At 38.7% G+C, this 22510-nt stretch overlaps 4 protein-coding genes and 2 non-coding genes across 6 annotated transcripts; 5 read left to right on the top strand and 1 right to left on the bottom strand.

Annotated features, from left to right (window-relative positions):
* Window positions 1-4402: 4402 nt before the first annotated feature.
* Window positions 4403-4509, top strand: LOC112086905. The gene has a single exon (XR_002899759.1). It is a non-coding gene; the product is annotated as a small nucleolar RNA R71 (small nucleolar RNA).
* An 8724-nt stretch (window positions 4510-13233) lies between these two features.
* LOC18017537 (flavone 3'-O-methyltransferase 1) lies at window positions 13234-15702 on the top strand. Its single transcript, XM_006401550.2, has 4 exons — window positions 13234-13796; window positions 14586-14896; window positions 14992-15056; window positions 15175-15702. Exons 1-4 carry the CDS (start codon window positions 13381-13383, stop codon window positions 15475-15477), a joined length of 1095 nt encoding a protein of 364 aa, XP_006401613.1. The 5' UTR covers window positions 13234-13380; the 3' UTR covers window positions 15478-15702.
* A 117-nt stretch (window positions 15703-15819) lies between these two features.
* Window positions 15820-16353, top strand: LOC18017536. The gene has a single exon (XM_006401549.2). The coding sequence runs from the start codon at window positions 15986-15988 to the stop codon at window positions 16241-16243; it is 258 nt and encodes an 85-aa protein (XP_006401612.1). The 5' UTR covers window positions 15820-15985; the 3' UTR covers window positions 16244-16353.
* LOC18017535 lies at window positions 16265-18713 on the bottom strand. Its single transcript, XM_006401548.2, has 6 exons — window positions 18063-18713; window positions 17809-17971; window positions 17522-17698; window positions 17339-17422; window positions 16998-17079; window positions 16265-16911 (listed from the first exon to the last, which is right to left on the bottom strand). The coding sequence occupies exons 1-6, from the start codon at window positions 18410-18412 to the stop codon at window positions 16412-16414; spliced, it is 1356 nt and encodes a 451-aa protein (XP_006401611.1). The 5' UTR covers window positions 18413-18713; the 3' UTR covers window positions 16265-16411.
* A 971-nt stretch (window positions 18714-19684) lies between these two features.
* On the top strand, window positions 19685-21584 carry LOC18017534 (transcription termination factor MTERF8, chloroplastic). Its single transcript, XM_024156903.1, has 2 exons — window positions 19685-19982; window positions 20088-21584. The coding sequence occupies exons 1-2, from the start codon at window positions 19751-19753 to the stop codon at window positions 21353-21355; spliced, it is 1500 nt and encodes a 499-aa protein (XP_024012671.1). The 5' UTR covers window positions 19685-19750; the 3' UTR covers window positions 21356-21584.
* A 404-nt stretch (window positions 21585-21988) lies between these two features.
* Window positions 21989-22244, top strand: LOC112087002. Its single transcript, XR_002899851.1, has one exon. It is a non-coding gene; the product is annotated as a small nucleolar RNA U3 (small nucleolar RNA).
* The last annotated feature ends 266 nt before the right edge of the window (window positions 22245-22510 follow it).

Genomic DNA, 22510 nt, shown 5'->3' with positions numbered 1-22510 from the left:
TTCTTTCCTCTGTCCTAGCACTGCTCCCACTGCATAATCACTAGCATCGGTCATGACCTCAAAAGTAGTCCTGTCAAGCGGGTCAAAACCGCCCCGCCTGATCCGCCCCGCTGCGGGTACAAGTCATTTTTTTCTTTCAAAAATTTATCCGCTAGACCCGCAACTAGTAAACCATAAACCCGCACCCGCCCTGCATTAATCAAGCGGGTCTGGCGGATATCCCGCTATGAAAAAAAAAATCGATTTGCAGAGAGATAATGAATTGCAGAGAGCGATGATTTGGAGATAGGAGTAAATTTGCAGAGAGAGTGAGGGATTTGCAGAGGGATAGAGCCAGAGATAGTCGATTTGGAGAGATATGAAGAGATTTGAAGTGCAAGAGAGAGACAGAGAATCAATATGAAGAGATTTGAAGTGCAAGAGAGAGACAGAGAATCGATATGAAGATATTTGAAGTGCAAGAGAGAGATAGAGAATCGATTTGTTGCAGAAACAGGGATGAGACAGAGAGTCGATCTGATCTACATAGAAAAAGTTGAGAGAAAAATTCAGAGGAAGAGATAAAAGTCGCCGCCAGCAGCGTAGAAAGTCGAAGAAGTAAAAATATTAATTAGGAAATTTAGGGTTTGAAATTGAAACAGCGACACTTGCCAAAAAAAAAGAAAAAACAAATTAAAAACGCTTATATGCGGGTACCCGCAAATCAAATAATAAGATCCGCGCCCGCCCCGCCATATACAAATGACCCGACCCGCTCTATCCATGTAATTGATATTTTAAATTTTGCCAACCCGCACCCGCCCCGTGGCGGGTCTAATGGGGCGGGACCCGCGGTTTTTGAACCAAATTGACAGGTCTACTCAAAAGGTAGTTCCCAATCTGGTGGCTGGACAATAGGAGCGCTGACCAGAGCTCCTTTGATAGTGTGAAATGCCTCCAAACATGCATCATCAAACTCGAATTTCACATCCTTGCACAGCAGCTGCGTCAGAGGTCTGGCAATCTTCGAGAAATCTTTGATGAAGCGCGTCTGTAAAAATCTGCATGACCCAGAAAACTGCGAACCCCCTTGACTGATGTTGGTGGCTGCAGACTCATCATCACCTCGATCTTTGTCCTGTCCACCTCGATCCCTTTCTCTGAGATTTTGTGTCCCAGCACGATACCATCTCTCACCATGAAATGACATTTCTCCCAGTTAAGCACCAGATGCTTCTCCTCACACCGCTGCAAGACCCTGCACAGATTAGACAAACAGACAGAAAAGGAGCTTCCATAGACAGAAAAATCGTCCATGAAAACTTCCATTATGTCTTCAATCAGGTCAGTGAAAATCGACATCATGCAGCGTTGGAATGTGGCTGGAGCGTTACACAAGCCAAATGGCATTCTGCGATATGCAAAGGTGCCATAAGGACATGTGAATGTCGTCTTCTCCTGGTCGTCCGGGTGGATTGGGATCTGAAAGAAACCTGAATAACCATCTAAGAAACAGTAATAAGGATGGTTAGCCAAGCATTCAAGCATCTGATCGATAAATGGTAAAGGAAAATGATATTTGCAAGTTGCAGCATTCAGTTTCCTATAATATATGCACATTCGATGCCCAGTAACAGTTCTAGTTGGTATCAATTCATTCCTATCATTTTTTATCATAGTGATGCCACCTTTCTTAGGAACTACATGAACCGGACTAACCCAATTACTATCTGAAATCGCATAGATCGCACCAGCTTCTAGAAGTTTCATTATCTTTTTCTTTACAACATCTTGTAGATTCGGGTTTAACCTCCTCTGATGTTCTACTGAAGTCATTGATTCATCTTCTAGATGTATTCTATGCATGCAAAGATCAGGAGAAATCCCTGGAATGTCATCTAGTGAATATCCTAGAGCTTTCCTGTACTTTCTAAGTTCACAAAGAAGCAAGGCAATCTCTACATTGTTCAATTCAGAGTTCACTCTCACAGGGTATGTCGAATTGGGTCCTAGAAATGCGTACCTGAGCCCCACAGGAAGGGGTTTGAGCTCAAGCTTCGGAGCTCTCAATTCGCTCCAAGGTCCATCAATCAAGCCGTCGGGAGCAAGTGCTCCAGGATTCGGAGCAGGTGCTCCATCAGCTTTTTCTGCAGGTGAGCTCTCCTTGCCTTCTAAGCTCATGTACGCCACCAACCTTTGCATCCTCGTGCTTGCATTCAGCATCCTTGCAAATCCATCAGCTTCCTCACTCAAATACCCATGTTCTCCTTAGGCTTTTGTGAGTGCAACTTCCAAAGGATCAATAGCTAAAACCTCTTCAGAAACCTCTTCAGCAATGTCTGAACCATCATCTATGACAAATGTCTGTCCGTCCAGCATTGGTTTCTTGAGGAGTTTATTCATCTCAAATCGCACCACCATATCTCCCAGCTGGAGATCTATCACTCCTCCTTTCACATCTATGATTGCACCAGCTGTGCATAAGAAGGATCGACCCAATATCAAAGGATCCTTGGGTTCTTCATCAACCTCCAGAACCACAAAATCTGCTGGAATAAGTGTATCACCTATCTGAACATGCAGATCCTCAAGTATACCAACAGGGAATTTGGTTGATCTATCAGCGAATACCAGCGAGATTTTCGTCGGTTTGAATCTGGTGTCACCCAATCGCTTGGCTACAGAGTAAGGCATCAGATTCACACTTGAACCCAGATCGCAGAGAGACCTTGCAAACAGCACATTCCCAATCCTGACTGAGAGAACAAACCTTCCTGGATCACTTCTCTTCTTCAGCACTTTTTTCTGAAGCAGAGCACTGCACTCATTCGAAACCATCATGACACTCTCTTCCTCAACAGCTTTCCCAGACACTATCCCCTTCATGTATCTTTTAAGGGCTGGTATCATCTGAACAACATCAACAAGAGGGAGTTTTACAGTCAAATCCTTCAGCATCTCCCTGCACTTTGCCTCCTCTAAGTCCTTGCGAGACTTCTTTGGTGGAACTGGGTAAGGTATCTTAGGCGTGTAAACTCTTGCAGGAATGTTTGCTGGAGCAGATGGCTAGAGCGCGTGCTCCCTCGTTGGCTCAGGGTGCTCCATCGTCAAATCTACGGCTAGAGCAGGTGCTCCCGATTTTGGAGCAGGTGCTCCGATGGGGGAAGAGTGCTCCTTCGTCTTTTTTACGTCATGAGCTGGTTCCTCTTCTTGGAGCAGGTGCTCCACGTCCTTTTCCTTCCTCTTTTCTGAGACAGAGCTTGTTGGTGGAACTGGATAAGGTATCTTAGGTGTGTAAACTCTTGCAGGAATGTTTGCTGGAGCAGATGGCTGGAGCGCGTGCTCCCTCGTTGGCTCAGGGTGCTCCATCGTCAAATCTACGGCTAGAGCAGGTGCTCCCGATTTTGGAGCAGGTGCTCCGATGGGGGAAGAGTGCTCCTTCGTCTTTTTTACGTCATGAGCTGGTTCCTCTTCTTGGAGCAGGTGCTCCACGTCCTTTTCCTTCCTCTTTTCTGAGACAGAGCTTGTTGGTGCAGCATGTAGAGTCTTCCCACTTCTCAGCTCAATAGCATTCACAAACTCATTCCTGGGGTTTTCACCTTTTCCAGGGAGAGTTCCAGGTGATCTCTTCATAGCTTCTGCAGTCTGAGCTACCTGAACATCCGGCTTCTTCACATGAGTCCACACTACTTCATACTTGCCATTCAAATCATTGTACATGGTGTCCACTTTGGCATTAATCTCCATGGAAGACTTTTTCTGATTAACCAGCAGCTGTTGCATCAAGTTTTTCAGCTCATCTTGCGAGTTATTTGAGGAACTCGAAGAAGGCTACAGACTTGTGAAAGGCAACTTCTGCTGATTTCCACCTTGAAACCGATTCTGATTGGTGATGAACTGCTTTCCTTGAAAGTTGCTGGAGAAGTTCTTCTGAAATCCTGACTGATTCTGCACTCCTTGCTGCGGATAGACCTGATCCTGAGGGTTCTCAACATTGTTGCTTCTGTAGGATAAATTTGGGTGGCTTCTGAAGTTGTTGAAGCTGTGATTCTGCACATACCCTTGTCCATTCACGAAATTTACCTCCATCTGATCATTATTCTCTGTATCTACAAACTCTTGAGCAAGAGGTGCATCACCAACCTCATCAGCAAAATGCACATATCTCTGGTTCTCTCTCAACAGCAGATTCACCTTTGCTGTAAGCTTATCGATCTTGCTCAACTCCACACTATGAACTGCTTTGCTAGACCTGTCATACTCTTGGGATTTGTTTCTGGAGCTTGCAGCTAAGTTCTCAATCAACTCATAAGCAGCTTCTTTGAACTTAGTCATGAAATCGCCATTGCTAGCTGCATTCAAAGCATTCCTGTAATCTCAGTTGACACCATCATAAAAGGTTGACATAATCTGCTCATCAGAGAACCCATGGTGAGGGCACTCTCTTTGGTACTCCTTGTACCTCTCCCAAGCTTCGCAGAAGGCTTCACCAGGTTGCTGTTTAAACGACGAGATCTTGTTCTTCAGAGCTGCAGTTTTGGCCTTAGTGTAGAAATGGTCCAAAAATGCTGATCTGCACTCTTTCCATGTAGTCAATGACCCAGGTGGTAATGACTTTAGCCAGTGCAAAGCTTTGTCCGCAAGTGAGAATGGAAAAAGTTTGCACTTCAAGATATCGGCTGGTATCCTATTTGATCTAGTCGTGCTGCAAATCTCCTCAAAATTCTCGATGTGGTCCATCGGAATCTCAGCAGGAAGCCCATGAAAGAGGTGCTGCTTCACCAATGAGATCAGCTGAGGTTTGATCTCAAAGTCTTGCCTCTGAATGGTTGGAGGAGCAATCGCAGCCCTGTTGTGATAGTAAGCATGCGGACTGTCCTTGTCTCCAATAGCAGGCTGTGGCTGCTCCCTGTCTTGCTGCGCCTTTTGCAGCTGCTCCAATTGTTGTCGAAGTTGTTGTAGCTCGACAGCCATGTTGTCATTGTTGCCTTGATCGCCCATGTTGGCTTGAATAGGCCTTTGACGTCTGTTTTCTCGCTCGACTCTTGCTAGCTCGGTGTTCGAAAAAGAAACAAGATCGGTGTAGTTGCTCCTTGTGGATATGTTTGACATACATCTGAAACACACGCAAACAAGAGAACAAGAGAGAAAAATTAGTAAAACCTTAGTCTGAATTTCAAACCAAAAATCAAAGGTAACGAATTGGCCCCCGTCTTAACGGCGCCAATATTTGATTCAGACTGGATGTACTCCTAGTTTCTACTGCAGTAGAACAGTTATGTAGTTGTAATATAAAGGATTCGGAATCCAGAGGACCAGTGTTACTCTATGATTTTGCGAGGATTGAATTAAAGCTAAGACGAAAGATGGTTTATTGCAAAAACTAAAAAGTAAACAGAGTGGCAAACAATGATTTAAATTCAGATTAAAACAAGCACTAGATCAAGGTAATTCGCATGAGTTTCAGAGATGAGAATCAAATGACTATTCAGGGCACAACTTAAATACAGGTCTCGAACTCAAACATAAAAGCTTATCGATCCACTGTCGTGATCTCGATAACTTTATCTAACAAACTAAATTCTAAACTGTCGTTTGAACTTAGAAAATTGCAGACAAGCATTAACAAGCAGGTTTGATTTGTTCACGATTTGCCTTAACTTCAACTGTCGTTGGCTAAAGACAAATCGCTCACCAGTGTTTGTTCTAGCAACCTATTAGACTTTTGATGAATAAATTAACCTATGAACGTAAATTGAATGGCCAGTTCAAACTAAGCGTTAAGTCTAACAAAGGTGAAGACAATCGATTATAGACCTTATTTGCATCCAATTCTCTAACTCATGAAATCCTTTGAAACCCTTAATCTAGCTAAGAGATCTACTCAGACATGGAGGAAAGAAACACAGCAACAGAAGAAAAGGAATTCATGAATTAAAATCGCAGAAGAGATAATAGGGTTCAAAATTCTTCTCAAAGTGTAGCAGATTTCTTCTCCCAAAAGCTTACAAGTAAAAACTCTCTGGTTCAGGAAATTGTAAAAAGAAAGCGTAAAAAGTCTGTAGAAAAACGTGATAATAAAACACAGGCGGCTCTGGGCTTTTTATTCCATCTCACGCGACTTAGGATTAGGTAAAATCGTTTTCCTTATTTTTCTCCCGTCTCGAGCAGGTGCTCCACGAAGGGTCCAAACCGGGAGCAGGTGCTCCGCGGATGATTTCTCCAAAAGCGTGTGAAATAGCTACTTTTTGCTCCAATTCATCTCCTTTTGCTCCAATGCCTCCTAAACACTCTAATCCTCTGATAAGGCCTCTAAGTCACCTGAAACTTCCTGAAAAGACTCCAAAAACTCCTAAAACAATTAGTAAACACAGGTTAGAATGAGTCAAAATCTCCACTCATCAACTCCCCCGAACTTGGATCCTTGTTTGTCCTCATACAAACTCTAATTCAATTCCAAAAGAATGACTGGATAAAGCTGGGAACTCGCAAAACTCAAAAGACCGTAAACCTGACCAAGACATGTGACAATCTGCTGCAAAATCAATCAAAAATCTAACCTCCATGTACTTCTCTGTAGACGCTGCAGCTTTCCAGATTCGTTCCTCAATTTCATAACATCATCCATGTCCCATCATTGCTGAGTCTCATCAATAAAACTAGTGCTAAGGACCTTCTAGACTCGTTCCCATACTTATACCTTAACAAATTGACCATACTACACAAAAATACCTTTCCTCTCCCCCGAACTTATTCACTTTTCAAGCTGTTTCGTTTTTTTTTTCCGGCACATATAACAAGGTTCAAAGACGCGAGTATTGATGGTGATTGCCACCGAATCCCCTGTTTGTCCCCTCATTATATATCAAAGGTGTAGGCGAATAATGGGGTCATAGGAAATTTTCCTACCCCTCGCTTCCATCCCTTGTGTGATCATTCCACTTTAGAAGTAAAATAATGGGATCCTTGGAAATTTTCCTAACTCTTTACTTCTACTCAGACATGGAGGAAAGAAATACAGCAACAGATGAAAAGGAATTCATGAATTAAAATCGCAGAAGAGAAAATAGGGTTCAAAATTCTTCTCAAAGTGTAGCAGATTTCTTCTCCCAAAAGCTTACAAATAAAAACTCTCTGGTTCATGAAATTGTAAAAAGAAAGCGTAAAAAGTCTGTAGAAAAACGTGATAATAAAACACAGGCGGCTCTGGGCTTTTTATTCCATCTCACGCGACTTAGGATTAGGTAAAATCGTTTTCCTAATTTTTCTCCCGTCTGGAGCAGGTGCTCCACGAAGGGTCCAAACCGGGAGCAGGTGCTCCGCTGATGATTTCTCCAAAAGCGTGTGAAATAGCTCCTTTTTGCTCCAATTCATCTCCTTTTGCTCCAATGCCTCCTAAACACTCCAATCCTCTGATAAGGCCTCTAAGTCACCTGAAACTTCCTGAAAAGACTCCAAAAACTCCTAAAACAATTAGTAAACACAGGTTAGAATGAGTCAAAATCTCCACTCATCATACACAACAAAAGATGGATATGCAGTAGAACCAAATGACTTCAATGAAGCAAGAAGGGACATTCACTGGGAAAATGGAGAAAGGCCATAGACGAAGAAATGGAATCTCAAATCAAGAACCATACCTGGACTACAGTCACCAAACCTTAGAATCACAAGGTGATTGGGAGCCGATGGATATACAAATACAAGCTCAGTATACCAGGTGTGGAGGAACCTCGTTTCAAGGCCTGACTCGTAGCAAAGGGTTATGCTCAGAAAGAAGGTGTGGACTATCATGAAATATTTGCTCCGGTTGTAAAGCATGTTTCCATAAGGGTCCTGCTTTCAATGGTTGTTCAGGAGAATCTAGAACTAGAGCAACTTGATGTCAAGACCGCATTCCTCCATGGTGAGCTCAAGGAGAAGATCTTTATGTCTCCACCGGAAGGTTATGAATCTATGTTCAAAAGCGGTGAGGTATGTCTTCTCAACAAGTCTCTGTATGGTCTTAAAGAAGCACCAAGGCAGTGGAATGAGAAATTTGATCAGTACATGGGTGAGATTGGCTTTATAAGGAGTGAGTATGATAACTGTGCTTATGTGAAATCTATGCAAGATGGTTCTATGATGTATTTGCTCATCTGTGTTGACGATATGTTGGTGGCGGCCAAGAATAAGGAGGTCATTGACAAACTAAAGAAGGAGCTCAGCAGTCGGTTTGAAATGAAAGATTTATGAGCAGCTAAGAAGATCTTACGAATGGAAATTGTCCGAGATCAAGAGAACGGGTTCTTATGGCTGTCACAAGAGGGCTATTTGAACAAGATTCTGGAAACTTATAATATGAAGGAAGCAAAACAAGTTGTTACTCCACTGGGAGCTCATCTCAAGATGTGTGCAGAAACCGAAGAAAAGCTGGCCAGAGATGAACACTATATGAAATCTGTTCCATATTCTATTGCAGTGGGAAGCATCATGTATGCTATGATCGGTACAAGACCGGATCTAGCATATCCTGTGGGAATTGTCAGTCGATACATGATTCAACCGGTTAGAGATCACTGGCTTGGAGTTAAATGGGTTATGAGATACATCAAGGGAACCTTGAAAAGTTGTTTAGTGTACAAGAAAAGCGATGATTTCAAGATAACTGGCTACTGTGATGCAGATTTCGCAGCTGATCCTGACAAAAGAAGATCCATTACAGGTTTGGTATTCACACTGGGTGGTAATACGATTAGCTGGAAATCAGGATTACAAAGAGTTGTTGCTCTCTCAACTACAGAATCTGAATACATGGCGTTGACAGAAGCTGTAAAGGAGGCTCTGTGGCTAAAAGGGTTACTAAAGGAATTCGGATATGAACAGAATAGTGTTGAAGTGTTTTGTGACTCGCAAAGTGCAATAGCTCTCTCCAAGAACAATGTTCACCATGAGAGAACTAAGCACATAGATGTGCGGCACCACTACATTCAGGAAGTAATTGCCAATGGTGATGTGGAAGTATTGAAGATATCAACTGAAAGGAATCCTGCTGATATCTTTACTAAAGTCTTGCCTGTTAACAAGTTTCAGTCGGCTCTGAACTTGTTGCAGGTAAAGTCTGAGTAATAAAACTCAGGAATCCGAGACTGGAATCCAAGTACTAGATGCAGGCTACTACTCTCTCTCAAAAGGGCAAGATAATGACTTGATCATCAGGTGGAGATTTGTGAAGACAAAGGATATGATGAACAAGTCAGTAAACTTGTTTATTTGACTCAGCGGTAACAAAGAAACTTACCTGCAACGGTTATATTTCAAACTGCAGTAAGTTTGCTTTTGGGACCAATTTTGCTTGGGGAAATGGCAACTGCTTAAAAAGGGAAGACACAAAGTTTGCCAAACCCCTTAAGGACTTATTGTCTGGTGTATACTAAAACAGTAAGTCGCGTGCTATGGTCTGCAACATGAAGAAACCGAGTCTCAGCCTTGGCGTTTGGCGTTTGAGAAGGTTAGCGTTTTGCAGTTGAGTCAAGTGTGAAGCCCTAATTCGAAGCAGCTATAAAGCGAGTGTGGAAGAGAGAGAGAGAGTGGTAAGAAAGACTTGAGTGTTAGAGGAGAGTTTCATAGCTTAGAGAAAACTTGTTTAGCATAAGCTTTGGTGTTGTTTTCTTGGTACAAGATTGATTCGAAGAGTGTCTAAGTGCTAGTGAAGGGCATTAGGCAGGGCTCTTGTTTAATCTTGTTGTATAAAGCTACTCTCTTTATCTAGTGGATTCCAAGGCAAGTCTCGGCGAGACGTAGCGGTTGTTTAATACCATGAACTCGTTAAATCTTGGTGTGTGCTCCTGTCTTTTCTACTCTTTCATATTTCTCTGCAAATATCTTGTTCAACGTCTTTTATTCCTTGTGAACACTGTGTTTTTGGTCTTCCTCTGTTTCGTTCTTGAGTCTTACATCTATATCTTGGTTTGTTGTGTCTCAAGTCCAAGGAAAATCGACATCTTTAGGCCTCTGAATCCTAACAATAGCCTATCTTATACTATAATTAAGAAATTTGATTTATCAAAATGAGCTGCTTATATACAATTATACAACTATACAAGGGTTAGCACTTCGATGAAATAGTATACATTGAATAAGAACTTGACTGCATAAAAACTTCACATTAAAATTCAACGAACACATTAGGTGTTATATTAGTATGTTATATGCCTTTTAACAAAAACAAAAAACAAAGGTGGTGTATTTTACCGCATCAAAACTTAGAAATCTTCGTAGAAAACTTAGAAAATCATGATCTAAAGAGGGCTGTTTACTGAGTTTTCGAAAGCTCAGTTTTAAAAATTAAAATAAATAATTTATGATCTTTTGGATAATTTCGACAAAGCCATTTTTTGTTTTTCCAATTATCCCTTAATAATACTAATTGTGATATTCATAAACCTTGGAGACTTGGAGAATTATCTGATCGGTTTCTGACAGATTGAATTCAAATTTTCTCCGTTAAATAGTCCATAGGCCATTAGAGGATTGTAACAGTACGTACGATGCTCTTTGCAGAAATATATGCTGCAGCTTCTATGCTGTAATTTCTAACCTTTTATTTAGTAATATATAAAACACAACTTTCTTTGGTAAATAATAAACCTATTCATCTGAACGGACAGTAAAAACGCATATTTAGTATTAAAATTAAGTTGTTGGTATAAATGTTGTACTTTATAACCTTTTTATATAAAACACTATCATCTTCGGTAAATAAAACTATCTATCAATTTCAACGGCCAAAAAAAAGAGCACATGTAATATTAATTGAAAATGTTAGTAAAGACTTGTACCTGAGACTGGTGGTCCTACAACTATCAACGCCAATTTATATTCAGAAGTGTTGAGAGATGTGTTCACATCATCTTTCAAAGGAGTAGGTGAGATGCTTCTATTTGTGTAATACGAAGTTCTATCCAATCATAATGTCATACGTGTCCCGTCAGAGCACGATATTTTTTTAAAAATATAAGAAGATCAAATTATTGTGATTTTATTTTCTCTTGTGGTTGTGTGGTTGGTGTGAATATCAAAGAATTTTTTTTTTGGTTAAACAATTGACAATTCTAAGAAAGATCACCAACTATGACTTGCAATAATTAACAAAAAAAAAACTACCAACTTGCAATGGTATTTCTTTTATTGATCATGGATGTTTATCATAGATCGGCAGGAATTCGGTTAAAAATTTGTTTTGTTACCAAAAGATATTACCTTATCACATTGCTAAGTTTTTTTAAGCTTATAGAATTTCCCAAAGGTTCTAACATGTCATTTGTCATTGTCACCAAGGAAAATAAAGGTATTTGAAGGGTCTTATTTACTTATTTTTCATAATTTCTACCTTTTTGCTAATCTACATTAAAGGATTTAATCATTTTAAGAAAATTTATACTTTAATAGTGCAGTGATCTAGAAAGCGAAGTACGTCGAAGGGGCGTCACCGAATTCTTTTTCATAATTCAACACATGTATGTTGATTTGACTTAGTGCAATTTTAGAAAGGAAAAATGTATTACACCAAGTCTTAATTACAGATTAATAGTCTTTTAGTCTTCGGTACATAAAGCTTTTTGACTCATTTATATATATAATATATAAACTAAAATACTACGTAGTTTACTGATGAAAAGAAGGATAATCTTTTGCCGAACTGTTTTTCATAATTAAAAGTATTTTTATCAATTTAAATGAAATTAACGCATTTTTAGGTAAAACTTCCCAATCCTTTCTTTTTAGACATTCTATGGAAGCAATATGTCAAGGAAATGATTTAGCGATGAAAAAGGAGGAAAAAAACAATACGATTATTACGATAAATAGCAAAAGTGACATTGAATTAGGAACAAGTGTGCCTTATCGGTCCCACTCACCATACAATATGCCCCGCTTACAATTGCATAGTCAATTTTTTTTTGGTTCATAGTCATCTCAATTCTCAAGTCTAATCTCTTTTTTTGGGTCGTCCTAATCTTTTTCCTTTCATGTATCAATTAATAGTTTGATTATTGTAGGTTATACTATTGAGAAATGGTACAACAGACGGAATTAAACTCACACGCATATAAGAAAAAAACAGATGTACATATCAATGTTTGGTTTTATGAGAATATAACCTAAATTACCTATAAAATGCTTTAGATTGTCATATATATTGACCATCCGCACATTCTTAAGTAATTAACAAATTTTCACTTTTTCCCTTTCACCATATTCTTTTCTCATTAAGAAAGATACAAATTAATTCGTCATTATATTATAAATGATAATCTCAATTCAAAACAAATTAATCTAATTTCCTGTATTACTTGAAATAACGACTATGGAACAACATTTTTACGGATAACTGTCAACAAACAATTTCTTTTGCACTACTGGGACTTATATGAGTTATGATAGATGTCAAGTCTGATTTTATGTAGGCAAATTAGAAACGTGCGCTTACGGGCCCACTGTTTTTAATAAAATATTATGTTTTTTATATATACTAATATTAGGTCCAAAATATATTAATAAAATATTGTTTAAAGCTTTAGAAAAGTAGAAACAAATTATGTAAAACTAAAAACAACGATGGAAATAATAGTGTAACTAATCCATTTATTTTCTCACCATTAAAGCAGTGAACTTTACTAAAGTTTTTGTTTAGTTATTTGAACTGACGATGGTTGTTATTTTAACTTTGTTAATTGTTATGCATGTTAAGCTTTTTAGCCACAAAACAAAAATTGTCATGCATGAGTTGATTTTTGATTTTTTTTACAATGTCTCTAGTTTCGATAGCTCTAAGCACAATTCTAATATATGGTTTTATTTGCACCATACTGGTGAAGAACAATTTTATTTTGTTAAAAAATGCACATTTGTTATTGTTACCGAACTTAATAGCTTATAAGTTAGTACTTATGCAATATGTATTTTTGCTAAAGAAATCGATATTGTTCAGCTTAATGATTCATTGTTTTAATATTAAAGTGAGATTATATCATTTGAAGATATAAATAAAGGCTACTTGAGTATATATATATTCATTTGTTTATTTAGAACGCATTGTAATACTTTTTTGTTTGGATGTGTTACTTTCCCTTTAGACATATTTAATTTTTTTGGCCTATTAGGGTCTCTTATTTATATAATAAACTACCAAGAGATTGATATGTCTCCATTTCAATTGGACCAAGTAATTAAGCCAGATCAGAAATTCTGAGTTAAAATATGCCAATCGTCTAACCTTCTTTTATTATTTTTCCATATAAATAAACCTCTTAACCTCCTACTTCTCACCCATCACATAATCCTCTCAAAACAGAGAACCCCAAAGAACAAAGAAAAAAAAACAGAGCAATCTAAATATATCTAAGAGATTTCAAGAAAATGGGATCAACGGCGGAGACACAGATAACTCCGGTACAAGTCACCGACGACGAAGCTGCCCTCTTTGCCATGCAGCTAGCGAGTGCCTCCGTTCTTCCGATGGCTTTAAAATCGGCTTTAGAGCTCGATCTTCTCGAAATCATGGCCAAGAACACTAAACCGATGTCTCCCTCTGAGATCGCTTCTCATCTTCCGACCAAAAACCCCGAAGCTCCGGTCATGCTCGACCGTATCCTCCGTCTTCTTACGGCTTACTCCGTCCTCACCTGCTCCAACCGTACACTCCCCAACGGAGACGGTGTCGAGAGGCTTTACGGGCTTGGTCCGGTTTGCAAGTACCTGACCAAGAACGAAGATGGTGTTTCGATTGCTGCTCTTTGTCTTATGAACCAAGACAAGGTTCTCATGGAAAGCTGGTAAGTTTTTCGATGTTACCTAGAAAATTATCAAACGAGTTCTGACTTAGATCTAGTGCCAAATCATGTTAGAATATTTCTCTCTCTTTTTTATATAATGTTGTTTCATATGCTATGGTTCTTGGTTGATGTGATTAAAATGCAATTGTGCAAAGGTAAAGGTGAGAGCCACAAAGTGTCAAAGACAATCAGACAAAATGATGCAGTTTTGACACGTTTTCTATACCTTTCTGTCCACTAAGAAACAATATTATATTACGAGTTTTTTTAGTGGTTATAGTTGGAAGTTTTGTTTGTTACTATTTACTAAGCCATAACTATATAATTGACAAGGAGAAAATTCCATTATAAAAAAAATTATTAGCGGAGAAAACTCTCTCTTTATATATCTTTTTTTTTTTCATGGCTAAAAATAGAGAAGATTGAATCGTTCTTCCCTTTATTGAGTAACAATATTAGGAGTAGTAGAATAGGAACTAAGAGATTCGGTCTTCGGATTACTGAGCAGCAAGTAAAGAAAATAGAAACTTACTAATCTCTGGATTTGGTTTTGGCTCTTTATCAACTAACCAATTATAAACTTGACATGGATCTAGTCTGATGATAAAATAGAGTTCAAATGTAACAATCTTGAGATCCATTTCAAAACAGATTATCCTTCCTAATTAGTGTTAACCAAAAGTTGAGGGTTTGAATTTAAAAGAAAACAGATACGATTATAGGGTTAGGTTAAGCTTAAAAATGGTGTGTGTGTTTTGCTTAAACTCATGCCAACGAGACTTGTTTCAGGTACCATTTGAAAGATGCAATTCTTGATGGTGGGATTCCATTCAACAAGGCTTATGGAATGAGCGCGTTCGAGTACCACGGGAAGGACCTTAGATTCAACACTGTCTTCAACAATGGAATGTCTAACCATTCAACCATCACCATGAAGAAGATTCTCGAGACCTACAAGGGTTTTGAAGGATTGACTTCTTTGGTTGATGTTGGTGGTGGCATTGGTGCTACTCTCAAAATGATTCTCTCTAAGTACCCTAACCTTAAAGGCATCAACTTTGATCTCCCACATGTCATCGAAGAAGCTACTTCTCATCCGGGTATATAATTATATAACATTTTCCCGGCATTCTACAAATTCTAAACTTTTCTTTCACATATAATTGAGATATTTGGTTGTTGTTGAAAAATGTAGGTATTGAGCATGTTGGAGGAGATATGTTTGTTAGTGTCCCCAAAGGTGATGCTATTTTCATGAAGGTTAGTTATAAGCTATAATCAAAGCTCCTATACCGAAAAGTCATGACATTATAAGTAATTTATCAAGGAAATGAATCTCAAAACATTTTCGTTCGATTCTTTCTCATTGCTGTAACAGTGGATATGCCACGATTGGAGCGATGAACACTGCGTGAAGTTCTTGAAAAACTGCTACGAGGCGCTTCCAGAAGATGGAAAAGTGATATTGGCTGAGTGTATACTTCCAGAGACACCAGACTCGAGCCTCTCGACCAAACAAGTGGTCCATGTTGACTGCATCATGTTGGCTCACAATCCCGGAGGCAAAGAACGAACTGAGAAAGAGTTTGAGGCATTAGCCAAAGGATCAGGCTTCAAAGGCATCAAAGTTGTTTGCAACGCCTTTGGTGTTTACATCATTGAATTGCTCAAGAAGATCTAGGAAAACAAAAATGAAGTCCAAACATTATTCTCATGTGTCTACGTCTACTTCACCCACCTTTGTTGTTAAACTATGATGTTTAATAATGGTTTTGTTAAGAAATTGGTTTAGAGTTTGCATTGATATTGTGTACCTTTTTTTTTTTGTTTCTTGGAAAATTATGTAACTAAAGTAAAATAAAATAATGAGATTACTATTGAGAGATCTCTATTATTGAATGAAAAACCTTATCTGATACAATCATACAATCAATCACATTCACAGACAATATTCCACGTGTACTCTGTTCGTTCACCGACCAAAACCAGTTTCATTGAATGGAATCTTCATCAAACTCAAAACTTGTCAAACTTCTCTTACTCTTTCTAGACTTTTCTAGTATCCCTTCTCTCTTTCCCGATTATATGTATTTATACCAATCCATCTTCTTCATTTCGTCAAGAAACAAAAATTTCAAATTTCATAAAAGCTAGAAGAAATTCGATCAAGACAGAAGTAGAATTCGAAGATGATGTCGATTTTTAGCCCCTTCGATGCTCTTTACGCTGAATCCAACGGCTTCAAGACGAAATTCGCAGGCGGCCAGAAACAGAGCTCCGGCGAAAACCAGTCTCCGGCGACGGAACAGAAAAAGAATTCCGGTAAAACTCCGATTTCATCAGACTTTGAAAAGAACAATAATAATAAGAAGGAGAAGATTCAGCCGATGAGGATAGCTCCAGAACTCGACGGTGTTCATTGTTTCGAAACAATTCTTCCTTTTTGATAATCATAAACCCCAAAAAGATTAATACTTTTATCAGATTTTTATTGATTACTTGTAAAAAATTATCTCCTTTTGTATAAAGATTAATCAAACAGCTTATTCAAATTCTACAAACTAATCTAGAATTATCTGCGTTCTTGAATTGTTCTCAATCTACTAAAAACGAATCTATGGAGACGTAGTTTGACTTTGAGTTGTTGTTGTTGCTGTTCCTTGTGGCTGACGTTTTCTCCCACCATTAACAAACTTCTTCCCAAACCCTAAAAGAAACGCCGGAGGAGCAAAACCCCCTCCGCTCAAAGTGCAAACAACCGCTACTGCTCCACCAAGAATCAACAGTTTCTTCAGATTCGCAGCATGGTTTCCTCGGTCCAATGTAACCGCAGTTTCAGCGACAGGCGATGCACCGTTGCTGAGCGAGATGAGATGTTCTGATGTGATCTTGGTGTTGATCTGAGCCATTAAAGCTGGCCGAGAAAGCTTGGATTCTCCTCCTGAGAGTCTTTGCTCTTGGTAAGCGCGTAAACCGGGCTCCATCTTCTTAACCGCTCCCCACATCCCTCGTTTCACTCCGAGCTTTGCGATTTCTCTTGGTATCCCCATGTCTTCGTGGTGAAATAGAAGAACTTCGCAGGCACTTGTTACTCCATCTTCTCTTCTTGACTCAACTGCATAGAAGGGTTGATATTTCAGTTTGTTTAAGTTGTTTCGGTTCTTGGATAATCAGGAAAGGGTTTAGATGTGGATTTTTTACCTGGTCGAATGCACCAGCTCGAGTAGAACAATTCCACACGTTTTTGTTTGTTGTTGCGCGGTATAGAAGGAACTGATACTCCCTGAAGCAATAACGAGAGACGCTCTTAGATTCTTTCCAAATGCAAACAAGGAGCACAAAAAGATTGAATCTTTTCCTCTTCTAAAGACTTTGATTTATGAATCCAACATCACAACTACATCATTCAGATTTAGAGATTAACTTATGCTAAGTTGGCAATTCAATCGCAATCCTATGCAGAAAAACTAGCCGACATAGTCTCACTTAAACTCTTAGTCACATCAATGTAACAAATTCCATTTTTGTTGCTCAGTACTTACCTTTGTAACACAGTAGTAAGAATTGCCACAGTTCCATATCCTGCGACCGATCACATACTCTCTATCACTACAGAAGAACGGGAACTGCAACAAATAAAAAAATAAAGTCAACAAACAAAATCACAGCGAGAAACAATCAATAGTCACAGTAACAAAACAAAAAGCAAAGCAAGTAGAGACTACCTTGCGTATCCATCTAACAATCATGGTTCCAGTAGTTGGACACTCTTCAACAGTGGTGGAATTAGAAAGCATTGTATCCCAAGTTGGTCTAAACTCATCATCCCAGAAAAAATCTCTTAAAACCTCAGGAGTTGCATCCTCAAACACAGTTCTGCTTCTATACTCAGTAGGACCACTCTAAAAAAAACACAAAACACAAAATATAGTGAGAAATGCATCCATAAAGATTCAAGACCAAGAGAAATCTCTCTCTCTCTCAAACTCAAAACCAAAGAACAAGTGTTTACTTTAGGTTCTCTTAACCAAGCTTGATATCTCATTCCAGGAGTGAAACGATCCATAATCTGAATCCAAGCTTGACCACCATCTTTCCTCTCAACCAATTGCACAAGATGTCTCAAATCTAACTCCGTTACAGTATTAGGCAACCTCTCCTCTGTTTTCTTCCCTCTTCAAAAAACAAAAAAACAAAATTAGCAAAAGCAAAAAAAGAAGCTTTTCCTTAAAACAAGAGTAAATCATCCTCAAATTTAAAGCTTACCCAGCAATTACATCTACATGGTCAGAAGAATCACACGATGATGACGAAGAAACAGGAGAAATGGTTTTCTGTTGTCTTAAAGCCATAGTCCATGTATCACAAACAAGAGCCTTTAAGCAAGGAGCTGAACCAAAACCCTTTAACGGAGAAGTTGCAGAACGAGGAGAAGGAGATGATGGTAAAGACAAATCAAAGGATCTCGGAGCAGAACATTGTAATTTGACTTTGAGGTTATTAGAAGAAGAAGAAGAAACCCATCTCGGTTTCCATGCCCATCCAATGATCAATCCAACAACGAAAGCTAACCATCCCACGATTAGCCCTAAGATTATGCTCACAAGCAAATCCATAAGTCAAAAAAGAGGAAGAGAAACACTCGAATCGAGGAACGAGAAAAAGGGTATGGCTTAAAAATCGAATCTTTGTTGGATAAATACAAAAATCACGAGCGAGAGGCGGTGAGAGGAAGACGACAGAGAAAAATATATGAAAGGGATACGAGTGGTGAGAAGAAGCGGAAGAAACTTATGGTAAAAAAGGGTTATTGTTGTATACGTTAATATAGAGAATCGCGTTTTTTTTCTTTCTCAAGCTAAACAGCCATTGATGGAGCTTGAAAGCCATGTGTTTTTAGAAGAGGATAAATCAAATGGTGGACGGAGAGTATGAAACGACGACCACCGTCCATTACGGACCATTTCTAATTTCCTAAATTTACTTCCTTTAGGTTTTATTTTTCCTTTACTCAATTAAATTGTGGGGTTTATCTAGGCCTTTTTTCTTTCATTGATACCATAACGTTATTTTAACGAATAATTTAATGTCCCAACCTTATGTAAGTGTGTGAAATCAAAACCCGTAGTACAAAGTTTTTGACCTTTTCTTCTTCTTTTGGAAGACTTGACTATGATGTAAATTTGTTCACTGGCATTAAACGCATCTATTTCATTTACCACGTTTGATCAAAGAAATTTCGAATTAAGTCAGTGTATCTTTGTAGAGGAAAATGAAAATTTACTGGATCTTTCATATTTGACAATATATTTTCTCATGTTTATTAAAAAAATATTTTCTAAAGGTTTAGTTATCATTATCACTGTCTATAATTTCTAATTTTTTTTTTTATTAATTTGTATCATCGTTTGTCCAGAACAATAATAAGCCTTTCCATCAGAATTACTTGACACTTTGACTTGACTTACATACTTAGCTCAAAAGAAAAAAAAAGTTCTTTTAATTCGAGCTGGTTTGGTTGGAGTAATGCATATTTCTTTGGAGTAATACCCCAAATATGATTTTTTTCTCATTTGTCTGCGTGTGTAATTAATTTTCTATTAGTGAATAAAAATATCTTGCTGTAAACGAAAATCCAAAACACATCCTTATTTTCACAATCTTTTCATCTATTTCAATTTTGTTACACACATGATTATTTCAATTTTGTTACACACATGATGACATGATTATAGACAACGTAGGGCAGATCCAATTTTTTTTTTTTTTTGCAATTTAGAGATGATAAATATTAAAAGGTAAACATTAGTGGACTTGTTATCTCGAGGCCCAATACCATTTAACAATGTGTTTGTACATCTCTGGATATCGAAGTTAAACCCTTGAATCTGATCAAAACCCATCTGGAATCAAACAAGACCGTTAAATCTGGAACCTTGGTTTCGGATATTGCCATGGTGATTTTATCCCTCGTCTCTTGTTCCGTTTCCCTTTTCTCACCGCCGATTAGTCTCCGGCTTCATATCCCGCCGGTCACATCTCTCTGTTCCCATGGAAGCTTCCCCGTTTCCACATTTCAGGCTGAGCTACGTCCATTGCTTTTCAGCTGCTTAGATCGTCGGGAAACAGGTCTCATTTTCCGATGTAATTGCCTTAGTTCTCCGATTGAATGTAGAAGTCAAATGGGTAAGTTAATTTGTTATTTCTCTGTCAATTTCTTTCTGTGAAGCATATTCGCAAACACTTGTTGTGCGTTTTATCAGTTCCTGCTGCATTCTTCTTCCTTTGCAGAGACTCTGTTTTCTTTATTCCGAGCTTTTGGGTTTAGGGAAGAGGAAACAGAGATGATTATAGCGAAGAACCCAGATGTAAAGTCGACTTCTTTGGATAAAATCGGTGCTCGTATTGCTTCTCTTCAGTCTCTGAAACTCGATGGCTTCGCGCTTCAGGGTTTGATTGCAAAGTGCCCTAATTTATTGACCTCAGAAGAATTCGACCTCGTTATCACATTCTTGGTTGATGAACTCGAAGGAAGGCTCGAGCCTGAACTAGTGGAGCGTCTACTCGCTGTGGTAGACACATCCTTCTTGCTTAGTTTCAATCAGAAGGTGAGATTGCTTATCCACCATGGGATACCAAAAGAAAAGATCTCGCACGTATTGAGCAAAGTGTACCTGAACAAACTGCTGTATCAGAAATCAGTTGAAGACATTGAGAGATTGATTAGTTTCTTGGAACCTTTTGGTGGGATCGGTATAATCGCCAGGCGGCCAGTCATTCTCAACAGTGACTTGGATTCTCAGTTGATTCCCAGGGTTGAATTCATCAGGAATCTTAGCGGGGAAGACGATTTCGCCACTGGGACCGTACTTCGTAGACTCCCTGCCATATTGAGTTACAGTGTTGACCATATGAACAGCCACGTCGAGTTCCTCAAGTCTTTTGCAGGCTTGACAAGTGAACAAGTGTTTAAGATTGTTCATGTGTTCCCTAACGTGATCAGCACCAGTAAAGAGAGGAAACTTCGTCCCAGGTTAGAGTTTTTGAAAGATTGCGGCTTTGATTCCCCAGGCATCTTCAAATTCTTGAGTAAAGCACCGTTGTTTCTAGCTCTATCTGAAGATAATCTCTCGCACAAACTCGGGTTGCTGGTGAAGATTGGATACAAACATAGAACAAAGGAACTGGCCTTTGCGATGGGAGCTGTGACCAGAACGAGCTCTGACAATATGCAGAGGGTCATTGGGTTGTACTTGAGTTACGGTCTTTCCTTTGAAGACATTCTAGCTATGAGCACAAAGCATCCTCAAGTTCTGCAGTATAATCATAGTTCTTTAGAGGAAAAACTGGAGTATTTGATTGAGTACATGGGTCGTGAAGTCGAAGAGCTTTTGGCTTTCCCTGCGTTTCTTGGATACAAGCTTGATAGCAGGATCAAGCACCGTTATGAAGAAAAGTTGAAGAGCAGAGGTGAGAACATGTCTCTTAACAAGCTTTTGACTGTATCAGCTGAAAGATTCTCCCAGACCGCGGAAAATATTGAAGTGATTTGTTTATGATTTGAGTGGCAAAAGAAACAAAGTTAGTGAACCGAGTTTGAGTTCATTGAGAACTGAATAGTTTAAAAAGCTGAGAGTTTATGATATATATCATAAATATCTCACTTGGATATCAACATTAATACTTAATCAAACTTAATCAAAAATGTTACATAGCAATTCCTCTCACCACCAACTCTTGTTGCAACTTGTGCTTCGATTCATTGATGAACAATGCAATAAATCTTTTCACTACCTTTTATATATATGAAAATTCCTGTTCTCTCTTTGTTTTGTTCATATGATTCAACTCTGTTACAGCTTTTGTTTAATCCAGTTTCCATGGGTTGGTAATTAAGCAGGATCATCTTGTGTATATTTGACACAGATGTAGATTTGGTTTGTCCCACGTATTAAAAAGCCAAACAAATACTTATCGGAAAAAAAAAGTTGTCGTCAGGACTCATGATACAAGGAAAGCGTATCATACAACTGTTGAGTAGATGGAGATGGGCTTTAAGTATATAATAATAAGTAAAACAAAGTAACAAACCCATATAATGTATAATTTCTTTGTGATAAGGAATCATCCCACATCGTTACTTTGAAAAACCATATCGCTGAATATATAACGTAGAGAGAGCAACATTGGTCACGACCTTACTTGAACATAATCTTGTCTATAGGTTCGTACCTCTGTATCCTTGATTTCTAAGGAGACAGTCCCTTAAACCCTGGTGGATGAACTAAGGATACAGTCCCTTAAACCCTGGTGGATGAACTATGACCATACGATTAGAGCGTGATTAACGGCCAAGATCATCTTTCAGATGCATCCGGTGCTGTAGAGGATTGTTACTCGGCTCGGTTTAACCCTAGCCGGAGTGGTCGCACAGCGGTCTGACAGGTTTCCTTTTTTATCCATTTTTTTTTTTTGGTGTTTGCGAATCTTGTACTCTTTTTAACATAGTTCCTGGTCAATCTGATATAGAAGAGTATATAAACCTAGGTTCTTCTCTTTGCCCAATACGTTTCTTTTATAACTTATAAAGAGAGCTATAATGTGATAGCTCTTTTTGTCTCTTCAGAAGAGACTTCTTATTCCTTCCTTCGCAAGAAAGGAAGACTCAGCCCCTTTAAGAAACGAAAAACTTATCTTCACACGGACTCTTACCA

Source organism: Eutrema salsugineum, unplaced genomic scaffold (genome assembly GCF_000478725.1).
Source record: "Eutrema salsugineum unplaced genomic scaffold, Eutsalg1_0 scaffold_2, whole genome shotgun sequence".
NCBI lineage: Eukaryota > Viridiplantae > Streptophyta > Magnoliopsida > Brassicales > Brassicaceae > Eutrema > Eutrema salsugineum.
The sequence above is the reverse complement of the archived record's forward strand: the minus strand, read 5'-3'. Positions and strand labels throughout refer to the sequence as shown.